General features: G+C 38.3%; 1 protein-coding gene across 4 annotated transcripts in view; it reads right to left on the reverse strand.

Moving 5' to 3' along the window:
* KITLG (KIT ligand) overlaps positions 1-12,749 on the reverse strand; it is an 88,148-nt gene that overhangs the window by 49,819 nt on the left and 25,580 nt on the right. For all 4 annotated transcript variants that reach the window (XM_029205479.1, XM_029205481.1, XM_029205480.1 and 1 more), the window contains exon 2: positions 1,000-1,113. In XM_029205479.1, the coding sequence (XP_029061312.1) occupies positions 1,000-1,113 (114 nt within the window). The remainder of the gene's footprint in view (positions 1-999; positions 1,114-12,749) is intronic.

The following is a 12,749-nucleotide window of genomic DNA, read 5'->3' on the forward strand; positions in this document are numbered from 1 at the left end:
TGTGTGTGTGTGTGTGTGTGTGTGTGTGTGTGTGTGTGTGTGTGTGTTTGGAGTTTGGCTATGAACCCAAAATAAAACATATAAACCAAGAAATGCATATCAAAATAGGGAAGATAAATATCTCAAAAAATATACTTTTCTTTCTTTCTACATACTACAATCCTCATTTCTTTCCTATTCTCACATCACGTCTGTTCCCTAGACAATACTCAAATAACTGAGTGCCATTTGGCTCTTTTGAACCAGGAACTTAGAAAACTGCTTCTCAAACTTTGTTCATCCTGAAAGCACACACTGTAGCTCAAGTGAGCATGTACAATCACCGCTGCTAGATCGTGACAGTTGGGAGGAAGGCATTTCAGATGCTGTGTCATGCTCTCCATCTCTGTGGTTTGCATCTTAAGAGAAGCATGGCACGAAGCCGGCAGTGACCAAGGGGCACCAGTGTAAAACGGCTTTTCCTGAGGGAAGAGTTCCAATGTGATGGATGTGGGAGATGAATCTGGTCAACATTTGGGCAACAAATGACTCCAACTGTGTTTACTGAGGGAGCAAACACCCACCCGCATGTGACAGGGTCTTCAAGCTGTTGGAAAGGGGAGAGAGACCATCTCAGATCTTTTGTTAGGCTCGTTAGAGAAGAGTAGGAAGGCATGTGGAAGGGAAATAAAACACTTTTAAGAGATAATGGGGAACAAGCTAGTGCTGGCACATCAGCACACAGAGAACTCGCCAGTATCCTTCACTGCCTGTGAAGGAGATGAAAAGACCAGCAAAGAAACAAAGCCACTTCCGTGGGGTGCAACAGGCCAACTTCACCAACAAGATGCTCCATGACCTTAAATATCTCCCTAGCTGCTCTCTACAAACTCTTTAGAATAACTCAGTGACTTCTCTCCTGGTCTTCGAAAAATACTAATTTGGGGCAAGGAAAAAGGAAATATTTTTCCAAAAGTACAAGAAAAAGAGTCACAGCAATTGAAAGCATTCCTTACTTACCAATTTTGTAACGTCTTTCACATCATCAGTCACACGGTTCCTGCAGATCCCTTGAGTTTTGACGAGAGGATTAAATAGGAGCAGTTGAAGATAAATGCAAGTGATAATCCAAGTCTAAATGAAAACAGAAAAAATGCTGGTGATCATCAGTGAAAATCCGTAGTCACTAAAACTATTAACAATTAACATCTTCTGCCTTAATGTGGAAAAGGGAATCTACCTTTTTTTTTTTTTTTAACGCTACTGGCTTAAATACAATTAGATGCTGAGCATTCAAACTATGCTGACCAAATTTTTAAAAAATTTCTGTTAAAATATGGTTTGGATTTTTCATTTCAATGACAGTATTGTTAACTTTTGTCAAAAGCTTTCTACGGGCAATTCCCCAATGGCAATTAGGAATGAACTTGTAGCAACATGTGAAGGATTTATCACTTAAGGTGTTTTCTAAAAACTAGGGAATGCATAAAATTCATACCTGAAGGCACCAAAAGAAACTTTCTCTACTTTAAATGTAGACTGTTTGGCAAGTAGCAGCAAAACCCTGAGCAGTGCTTTAATCCGATAATCTAATAGTACACCCAGTTAAAGTAAGGGGGAGAGACAGAGATTTAGATATAGGACAGAATTTAACCTAATTTGTGAGACATCAAAAGAATCATTGTTTTGAATCACAGCTTTTTAGCCATGTAATAAGGAAAAATATTTTCTAGTCAATGGGAAGACATTCTTGAATCCTAGCATGAACCCACACTCACACGCCCCCCAAGACACCTCTCTTTGAAAATAACTCTTCCAAATATGCAAAATAGTTACCTTTGTGCATGGCTTATTTTTTCTTACTACACTATATTTTATGTTTTTAAAAATCTGGGCATCTATTTTTTTTCTTCAGTATCTTTACAACACATAGCAGAACCTTGAATATAAAAAACTCTTAATAAATATTTGCTGGATGAATCAGTGACCAAGGTAAAAAAAAAAAAAAAGAGTGTAATGCTTCAAATTTGATACCGGTTTATTGAGCCTGTATTATGAGACAGGGACTGAGCCAGTCACTAGAGAAACAAAGGTGATAAGACACCCTTGAAATGCAGATGCAGGTAAGTAAGTGGCACCCACACCCCAGTGATAAATGCTTTGGGAACTCAGAGGAGGAAAAACTTAATCAGTTGACCTTAAGGGAGAGAACTCGTGGCAGAAAGACAATGCCAAGAAAAGCCAGAGAGAAAATGTGACTCTGGCTGGATTTTAGAGGACAAAAGAAGAGTTTGCAAGAGTTGACAAGGAAGGGACAAGTATTCCAGGAAAAATAAACAGCATGAGCAAAACATGGAGATGTGAAGATATTTTAAAATATGAGCGTTCTTTTAAGAGTTAACATTCATCTATGGCATCTTAAAATTACACAAAGGCCCATCTGCACATGGCTAGAAATCTTTCCTACTTATTATGTAACCAGCCATGTATTATATGAAACTGGATTATTATTTTCAATTAATATCTGAAAGCTAAATAGATATTACACTGGACCAAATTATAATTATCATTTACTAAAATTTCTAAGACTTCAATGCTACCTACATAGATAATAGTGGCTTTGAAACAAAACTAAAACCCTTTTATTGTTTTACCACTGTAATCTATGTATTTTAGCAGTAATCCTGCTTAATTTTGTTTAAGGCTACTTTGAGCATGGTGGGGTCCCACTCTTCATAGCATCATCTCCCTTGGACCAAAATGAAGACTGAATTGTGTAAATGATTTGTTTGGGGGATTCTTCTTTTTGGACTATCCCAACACATAAAATATCCTCTAATATCCCTTCATGTATGTAAGTATAATTGCTTAAACTCAAGCTTTCTTTCATACTGTCATTGCTAAGACCTAACCCTCCCTTGAAATATATTTCTCCAAGATCCTCTTCCATGATATGATTTTGGAATCCTCCCTAAGGACCTCTGTAAATGGCCAATCTCACTAATAACCATATTCATATTCTAGGCTCTAAGAAATATAAAGGCATGGGGTGGGGGAGGGGGAACTGGAGGAAGGTGGTCAAAAGGTACAAACTTCCAGTCATAAGATAAATAAGTATTAGGGACGTAATGTACAACATGATCAATATAATTCACACTGCTGTACGTTATGTAAGAAAGAGTATATCCTAAGAGTTCTCATCACAAGGAAAAACATTTCTATTTCTTTTGGATTTATATAGATTTTGTATCTATATGAGATGGCAGATGTTCTTAATATGGTAATCTTAATATGGTAGTCACTGAATGATGTATGCAAGTCAAATAATTATGCTGTACACCTTAAACTTATACAGTGTATATGTCAATTATATCTCAATAAGACTAGACGAAAGAAAAGAAATATAAGGGCAGAAATTCTGTTGACTTCTCTTTGCCACGTCTTATGCCTGACACTGAAGAAACTACACAAACATTTGTTCACTCATTCATTCATTCAGCAAATATTTATTAAGCACCGCCTGGCACATATTAGTTAATTAAAAAAAAAAAAAAAAAGCAAAAATTCCTGCCATCATAAACTTAGCTTCTAGTGAGGGAAGGCAGACCATAAACAATAAACATAATAAATAACCAGATTATATAGGTCAAAGGTGTGCTGTGAAAAAAGAAAAATTAGATCACACTAAAGGGGATCAGAACTATAATGCCTACTCTGCTCTACTAGCAGCATGGTCCTAGGTTCAAGGTGACAGTCACACTCATGAGGCATCAGAGGCTTCACGCAGCACCAAGTGTACCACTGAGCTGATATCTGATGGGGCCTCATTGGGAAGGCAATGTTTTATCATAGATGAGATGGAGCTAAGGGAGTTATCCAAGCAGATGTCTATGGGAGAGTATTATAGACAGAGAAGCTAGTGCAAAGGCCCTAAGGTCTATCTTGTGTTGTTGTTGTTTTCAATTGAATCTTTCAAGATATTTTATTATAAAAGTAATACATTATCATTTTCAAACATTTGGAGAAGAAAAAGAACTCAGTTGGAATGTCACTACCCTGACAACTTAGAAAGTATATATTTTTTCCCCATTATTATAAAATAAATGCATACTCATTGATTTAAGGAATCTGCTTTAAGGAACAGCAAGAATAAACCAGGGGGGCAGTGAAGTTGATGATGTCAGAGAGAATGGAGAGGCCAGATCATGTAGGGTCTTGTATACCCATCTGGACTTTTGACTTTTACTGTGAATGAAAAGGGATTCATTGCAGGATTTTGGGCATAGGAGAGATACGACGTATTTAAAACTTTTTTTAAAGACACTGTTTGGAAGTTTCTTACAAAACGGAACATATTCTTACCATATGATCCAGCAATCATGCTCCTTGGTTCTATCCCAAAGAGCTGAAAATGTCTGTCTATACAAAGACCTGCACACTGATTTTTATAGCAGCTTATTCAAAATTGCCAAAATTAGGAAGCAACCAGGATGTCCTTCAGCAGGTGAATAGTTAAATAAACTGTGGTATATATGGGGAATGGACTTTTACTCAGCACTAAAAAGAAATGAGCTATGAAGCCATAAAAAGACATAGAGGAAAAAAATGCATATTACTAACTGAAGAAGCCAATCTGAAAAGGCTGTACACTGTTGTTTTTTTTGTTTTTTTGTTTGTTTTTGCAGTACGCGGGCCTGTCACTGTTGTGGCCTCTCCCGTTGCGGGAGCACAGGCTCCGGACGCACAGGCTCAGCGGCCATGGCTCATGGGCCCAGCCGCTTCGCGGCATGCGGGATCTCCCCAGACCGGGGCACGAACCCGTGTCCCCTGCATCGGCAGGCTTACTCTCAACCACTGCGCCACCAGGAAAGCCCCCATACACTGTTTTGATTCCAACTACTATGACATTCTATAACAGGCAAAACTATGGAAACAGTAAAAAGATCAGTGGTTGCCAGGGGTTGGAGGGGAAGGGGTGAATAGAGCACAGAGGATTTTTAGGGCAGTGAAAGTACTCTATATGATACTATAATTCTGAATACACGTAATTATACATTTGTCTAAACTCATAGAATGTTCAACACCAAGAGTAAACCCTAGTGTAGACTATGGGCTCTGGGTGATTAAGATGTGTCAGGGTAGGTTCCTCAGTTGCAACAAATGCACCACTCTGGTGGAGATGTTGATAACGGAGGAGGCCATGCATGTGGGGGGGGGCAGGGGACACTGGGGAAATCTCTGTACCTTCCTCTCAATTTTGCTATGAACTGCTCTAAAAATATAAATTATTTCCAAAAAAAAAAGAGATCACTTTAATTGCTGTGACTTTAGGCTAACAATAGGTAGAAACAGAGTGACCAATTTGGGGCTATTGCTATAATCCAAGCAAGAAAGGGTCATAGCAGTGCATGGCCCAGAGGTGGTTAGATTCTGGATGCCTCCTGAAGATTGAGCCGATAGGATTTCCTGACAGTTGGAGAGTGCTTTGAGAGGGAGTCAAAGACAACTCCAAGGATTCTGGTCTGAGCAACTGGAAGGATGGTGTTGCCATCAAATGATATGGGGAAGGCTGAGGGGTAGAGAAGGTTTGGGGGGCAGATCTGGAGTTAAGTTTTGAGTGTGCTCAGTTTGAGATGTGTTTTGAGACATCCTAGTGATGAAACTAGGTCAGGATATTTCAATCTGGATTGAGGAGGGAAGTTTGGTCTGGATATATAAATATGACAGCTTTTGATATATAAATGGAATTTTAAGCAAAAGAGTAGATGAGACCATCAAGGGAGTGAGTACAAACAGAAAAAAGAACAAAGAACTGGGTCCTATGGTGCTCTAACCTTAAGAGGTCTGGCAAAAGATTTAGAACACACAAAGGAGCCCGAGAGAGGAGCCAGAGGAGGAGGAAGAACACAAGTTAAAAAAAAAAAGAAAAAGTAAAAGTACCTTAAGGAGAAGGTTAAACTATGAAACTACGTCAAATACTCGCAAGAGGTCAAGTAAGATGAGGACTGAGAACTGATCATTGGATTTAGCAGCATAGTCACTGGTGACATTAACAAGAGCCTTTTTATTGAAGCAGTTTGGGAAAGGCCAGGCAGGAGCGGATTTAATAGAGCATGAGAGGTGAGTGATTAAAACCAGTGCAATAGAGACAGCTCTTTTAAAGAGGTGTGCTTCAAAGGAGAGCAAATAAATAAATGAACAAAGAAATAAGTAAAAACAAAGTGAGATGGGAGTTGGTGAGGAATTAGGTTGGGGGGAGGGGAGAGTCTTATTTATAAGATGGTAAAAATAGCAGGATGTCTGTATGCCTATGGGGATGATCCAGTAGGAGGTGCAATTGGCACTGTGGGTCAGAACAGAGAATCAGATGTCCTTGAGAAGACAGGAAGGGGTGAGATCCTGTCTCAAGCAGAGGGCCTGGCTTTAAATAGAGTACCTACTGTAGTTCATCAGTACCATCAGGCAGGGTGTCTGAATGTGTATGCAAATGCTTGTGCTTTCTGAACAATACAGTGAATAACAGCTTCCACTTACTGAACATTTACTATGTACCAAACATTTTGTCTAGCTTACCACAAACAAAATTTAAGTTTCATATATCCTAACTCTGAAGATGAAGAAACTGAGACAGAGAGAGATTCAGTGACTTCTAAGTGGTGAGATCAGGACGAAAACTCAGGTCTGTCCAATTCGAAATCCTGTCCTCTTCACCACCTCATACTGTCACAGCACTTCAAGAAAGCTGTTAGATCACTGGTGAGGACTCTGACGCCATCTCTCCAAGACTTTAATAATTTTTCAAATATCACGCATATGGAGATAAGTTTGTTCCCTATTCCAAGCTAAAGCTGAATATTGTACATTTTTCAGAACTTTTAACTTTATAATTTTTATATATGTTCTTTGATAGTTTAAAAATATATATTAATACAGACTTCTATAATAATTGCAAAATAATTTCACCAGGGCAGCATTTCTTTTTGGATCAGTTATACACAAACATCTGTACAGATGATTTTGCTCAATTTATTGGAGTCTATTTGGTTAGGACTAAACTTAAATGTGTTAATACATTCAAATATCCCTGAGAGACTGTAAATTGGTGCAGTCACTATGGAAAACAGTATGGAGGTTCCTCAAAAAACTAAAGGTAGAGTTGCCATATGATCCTGCAATCCCACCCTTGGACATATATCAGGAGAAAACTGTAATTCAAAAAGATACACGCACCCCAATGTTCACTGCAGCACTATTTACAATAGCCAAGACATGAAAACAACCTAAATGTCCATCAACAGATGAATGGATAAAGATGTGACACATATATACAATGGAATACTACTCAGCCATAAAATAGAATAATGCCATTTGCAGCAACACAGATAGACGTAGAGATTACCATATTAAGTGAAGTAAGTCAGACAGAGAAAGACAAACACAATATGATATCACTTATATCTGGTATCTAAAATAGGACACATGAACTTATCAATGAAACAGAAACAGACTCACAGACATAGAGAACAGACTTGTGGTTGCCAAGGGGGAGGGAGGCGGGGGTGGGATGGAGTGGGAGTTTGGGATTAGCAGACGCAAACTGCTATATATAGAATGGTTAAACAACAAGGTCCTAGTGTAGAGCACAGAGAATTATATTCAATATCCTGTGATAAACCATAATGGAAAAGAATATGAAAAAGAATGTGTATGTGTGTATGTGTATACATATATATATATGTATGTATAACTGAATCACTTTGCTGTACACCTGAAATTAACACATTGTAAATCAACTATACTTCAATAAAATAAATTAAAAATAAAACCCAAATATCCCTGAGAAACTTATATTTCATGAGTCATTTTATTTTAAAGCTATTAAGTAAACTGATATTTTAACTTAGTATATACAGTTGACCCTTGAGCAATGCAGGAGTCATCCGTGTGTAATTTATAGTCAGCCTTCCCTATCCCTGGTTCCTCAGCATCTGGGGATTCAACCAGCCTGGGACCATGTAGTACTGCAAGTATTTACTATTGAAAAATATCCACATATAAGTGGACCCATGCAGTTTCAAATGCATGTTGTTCAAGAATCAAGTACTTTGCTACTGATGAGTATTCACCTTTCATAAAATTCATTCACTCAGGCATAACTAAACGTTAGGATGGAGGAGCAGTCAAGGCAGAAATGTACTGAGAATTCTGCACAGCAGTAGTAATACCTCCCTATCAGTATTCTTGGGAGAGTGCCGAAATGAGGAGCTTACTTCTTTAAATGGAAAAGTATTTTTTCCATATTATTCTATGCAGAAATTTTTCTAATATATAGTACACACATTTCCCTGATTTCCTAAACAGTGGCTAGAAATATTAAACTTTGCTTCTCTTTGATGATTCATTTTCATCAAATAAAGGGAAGACTAAATGAAATAAGCCAGACACAGAAAGACAAATATCATATGATCTCACTTATATGCGGAATCCAAAAAAAAGAAAAGTTGAACTCATAGTAACAAAGAGTAGAACAGAAAGGTGGGTGCCAGAGGCTAGGGAGTAGAGGAAAATGGGGAGATATTGATTAAAGGGTACAAACTTTCAGTTATAAGATGAGTAAGTTCTGAAGACCTAATGTACAGCATTTTGACTACAGCTTATAATACTATATTGTTTGCTTGAAATTTCCTAAGAGAGTAGATCTCAAGTGTTTTCACCACACACAGAATAAAGGGTAACGGGATAGTTTGACTGTGGTCATCATTTCACAATGTATCCATATATCAAAACATCCCATTGTGCACCTTAAATATATACAATTTTATTTGTCAGTCACACCTCAATAAAGCTGGGGGAAAAAAGCATTTTGGTTATGTAGTTGTGACTGCCCACCTCCAAGGAGCTCCAAATTACTGTACTTGTTTGAATGACTGTTTTTACAATTTTATTTTCATTTTTGTTGGTTTGTTTCTTAGTTTACCTATTTCTCCCATACTGTCAGGTCATTATTTGCAACATATTTTTACTGTTAACATGCCCATCTCTAGCCTCCTGTAGTCCCGGAGGCAAACACAACACATGGCCCATGGGTGGTGCTTACAGTAGGCAGAATAATAGCAAAAAGACGGCCACGTCTTAATTTTCTTGGAATTTGTGACTATATTGACTTATATGGCAAAATGGACCTTGCAGATGTGATTAAGCGAAGGACCTTGACAAAGAGAGATTATCCTGGATTCTCTGAGTCCCATCTAATCACACAGGTCCTTACAAACTGAGAACGTTTCCAGCTCTGGTCAGAGAGATGCAGTGATGGGAGAAGGGTCAGAAAGATGTGACACGATAAGGACCTGACTTGCCATTGCTGCCACTGAAGATGGAGGAAAGGGCCCAGGAGTCAAGAAATGCAAGTGCCTTCTAGAAGCTGAAATAAGCAAGGAAACAGCCTCCCTTAGAGCCTTCAGGAAGGCACAGTGTCATTGACACCTTGCTTTTAGCCCAGTAAGCCCCATTTTGGACTTCTGAATCTCCAAAACTATAATATCATAAATCTGTATTGTTTTAGGTCACTAAATTGGTGGTGATTTATTCCAACAGCAATAGAAAAATAAATCAGAGCTCAATAAACTTATTTTCTGGGTGAATTACTGAATGAATGGAGCAGTGTGCGATGTTCAAGCTGTTCCTGGTAAGGAAAACACACTGCCCCGCCAGTATTCTGGGCCCCCAACGCCTACTTTAAGCAAAGTAGCTCAGTTTTTTTCTGTTCTATTTTTTCATGCTTCTGGGTAAAATTTTGTTCAAACAAAGGTTTCCAAGGGCAAAAAAGAAAAGAAGTTCACGCTTATGAAAACCGGTAGTGTGATGGCAGGGTATAGAAGATGGATCCAGAAAACCTCTGAGCCCCACCATGTGACCTCAAACAAGCCAGTGAATCCTTCTGAGTATCTGTTTATCAGTCTCTAAAATGAGAATCGTTTTTGCCTTACCCGTTCATGGAGTGGTGTTAAGAATCTTTTCAAACCACAGGTGTTGTGCAATGATTTGCTGTGTGGATTATAGGTTTTGGATTGTCTAGGAAATCAGGAAAACAAGTGCTTAAAAGCCATATGAACAAGAGTCCGGGAAAGGACTTTATAGAATCAATCTTGCATGAACAAAGAGTCTGACCTTTAGTACACGGGTATGTTGATGCTGATTTGGGGGTCAGATGCATTTTTCAATTTATTTCTTAGTTCTCAACTGTGTTGAGAGTAGCTTCGGTTAATAGACAATTGACTTCCAATGGAGTTTTCTCTCTCTTCCTCTTTCTCTAACTTCTGGAGACTCCAACAAGGGTATTCGGGTGCCTGAACGTGTGGGCAGGTGCGCACACACACACCCTATTAGATAGAAAGCTGAAGCAAAATGTCCCTGCGTTTGTGACTTCTGCTCTAAAATGTATTGTTTCCATTTGGGTAATCATCTCTTGCTGTTTTTACTGTAACACTCTCTGCTTCTGCATATGACATTTTTCTTTGGCTACTTTGTTTTTAGCATCGTACAACTCTTCTCTCTAGGTCACGCTTGTTGTGTGATAACCTCTCATTTCACGATAACCTCTCACTGCATGGTCACATTAAACTAATCTTATTGTCGGCAGTTCTAGATTTTTTTAAATTTAGAGGCATGCGTCAAAAGTGTCCCCTATGTACTCTGCACAAGACACAAAATTCCAATAACCCTTTCTTTGCTAAAAGTTGCCTTCAATTTATTTATATGATGAAAAAACTAATGAGAAATCCTTATGCACTGTTAGAACTAAAATATGCAGTAGAAACAGTCGTGGTGGAGGGAAGTAATAGTGACTAAAATACACAATTGTGAATGACAGATATAGCAGGTCTCTTTCTGGGAGCAGGTTTTAACAGTAGCAGATGGTACTGAAAAGGAACTTTAAAAGGGAAAATTTACAGGAAGACAAGCCTGGAGACTCTGAAGGCAAAGGTCTTACTTAAATGTCATTTTTGTTGAGAACCAATCTCAAAAGACCCCAGTGGAATATTCACCCATCCATCAATTCTTCCTGAGCGTAACAGCCTTCCGTACAATAAAATGCCACATTCCAGAGAAAGGAACTGCAAAGCCCCCCTAAAGCAAACTATTTACTTGATCTGAACATGTGTTATTACACAGAAGTCAGGTTGCAGACTCCTTTCCTTTAGTAGAAACTAACATGCATGCAGCCCAAGAACATCAGGGCAACATATGCTGTTCAGGAAACCAGAAGATTCCAATCTTCTAAACTTGGGGAAAAAAAAAAACAAACTTTTCTATGACCATGAGAAGTGGTTTTAAAATATTCATTGCCAGGATCCACGTTACAGACTTTTCAAAGTCGAAAAGGTAAGTGGGGCATCTGTGTAGCTCGTTTTCTTTATGCAAAGAACTACAAAATAGTATTAGGACTGCCCCGAACAGAACGGCAGCTGCTGCCAGAAACAACATTCATCTCTTCTTCAATCCCGCCTGCCCGCTAGCCAAGCAGGCAGTTCCCTTGCAGCCCAAATGTGCTTTGGAAGAGAGCCAACTGGCTCAGCCACCCAGAGCCAGGAAAGCAAGTTACCAAGGTACAGGTATAGGAATTAGTCCTGAGTTCAGATTTTCTGCGGTCATAGGAACCATACCCTCCCCAAATAATCTTAACCTAAAGCAACAACAGACTGTCGGTCAGTGAATAACGGTTTAATTCTATATGACTTCTTAAGATTCTTTATTGCTCAACAAGATTTTACCATTTAACATTATGAAGGAAACACCTAAGCAACCTACACTGACTCAAATTCTTCTCTACTGATTGTCCAGTAATTTCGAAGGGTCAAAGGAAACCGCAGATTGGATGTTTTTAGCGCTATGAGGAAAGGAGACATTAACAGGCCAGTTAAGTGAAACTCAAACCAGCTGAAGTCCAAGTTGGTCCACTAAAATCCTGTAAAGTTACTCACTCTTCTGCCTCTCTCAATGCAGATCTTTTTGTGAAGTAGAATATTTGGTAATATGGGTAAGTATGCTCTTATAACAAAATCTGAACATCCTAGAAGTGAATTGCTTAATAGAAAAAGGCAGACAATGGCTTTAAGGTAAAAGGAGAATTTAAGGATTTCAAGGTATTCAATCTATAGGAAGAAATGGGGAGACGGAGGGAATCACCCTGTGACAGTTCATCCTTACTCTATATTTAAATGCTACTTAAAGGGAGAAATGACTCACATATATTGACTCCTACTAAGGGCCACACATAGCAGTTTGCAGACATTATTTCGTATGATCTTCCCATCAACAAGGTAGGTTATTTTTATCCCATTTTGTAGGCGAGTAACACATGATTCAATGAGATTAAGTAACTTGTTTATGGCCTCTCTGCTAGTAAATCCCTGGACCAAGTTTATTCTTTTAATTTTATTGAAGTATAGTTGATTTACAGTGTTTTAGGTGTGCAGCAAAGTAATTCAGTTGAATATATATATTCTTTTCCATTCTTAAGTTATTACAAGATATTCAATATAGTTCCCTGTGCTATACAGTAGGTCCTTGTAGTTTATCTATTTTATATATAGTAATGTGCATCTGTTAATCCCAAATTCCTAATTTATCCCTCCCTCCCTTTCCCCTTTGGTAACCATAAGTTTGTTTTCTATGTCTGTGAGTCTATTTCTGTTTTGTAAATAAGTTCCCTTGTTACTTTTTTTTTTTTTTTTAAGATTCCACATATCAGTGATCTCATATGATATTTG

This window comes from Monodon monoceros, unplaced genomic scaffold (genome assembly GCF_005190385.1).
Source record: "Monodon monoceros isolate NGI ecotype Baffin Bay Population unplaced genomic scaffold, NGI_Narwhal_1 Super_Scaffold_6, whole genome shotgun sequence".
Classification (NCBI taxonomy): Eukaryota; Metazoa; Chordata; class Mammalia; order Artiodactyla; family Monodontidae; genus Monodon; species Monodon monoceros.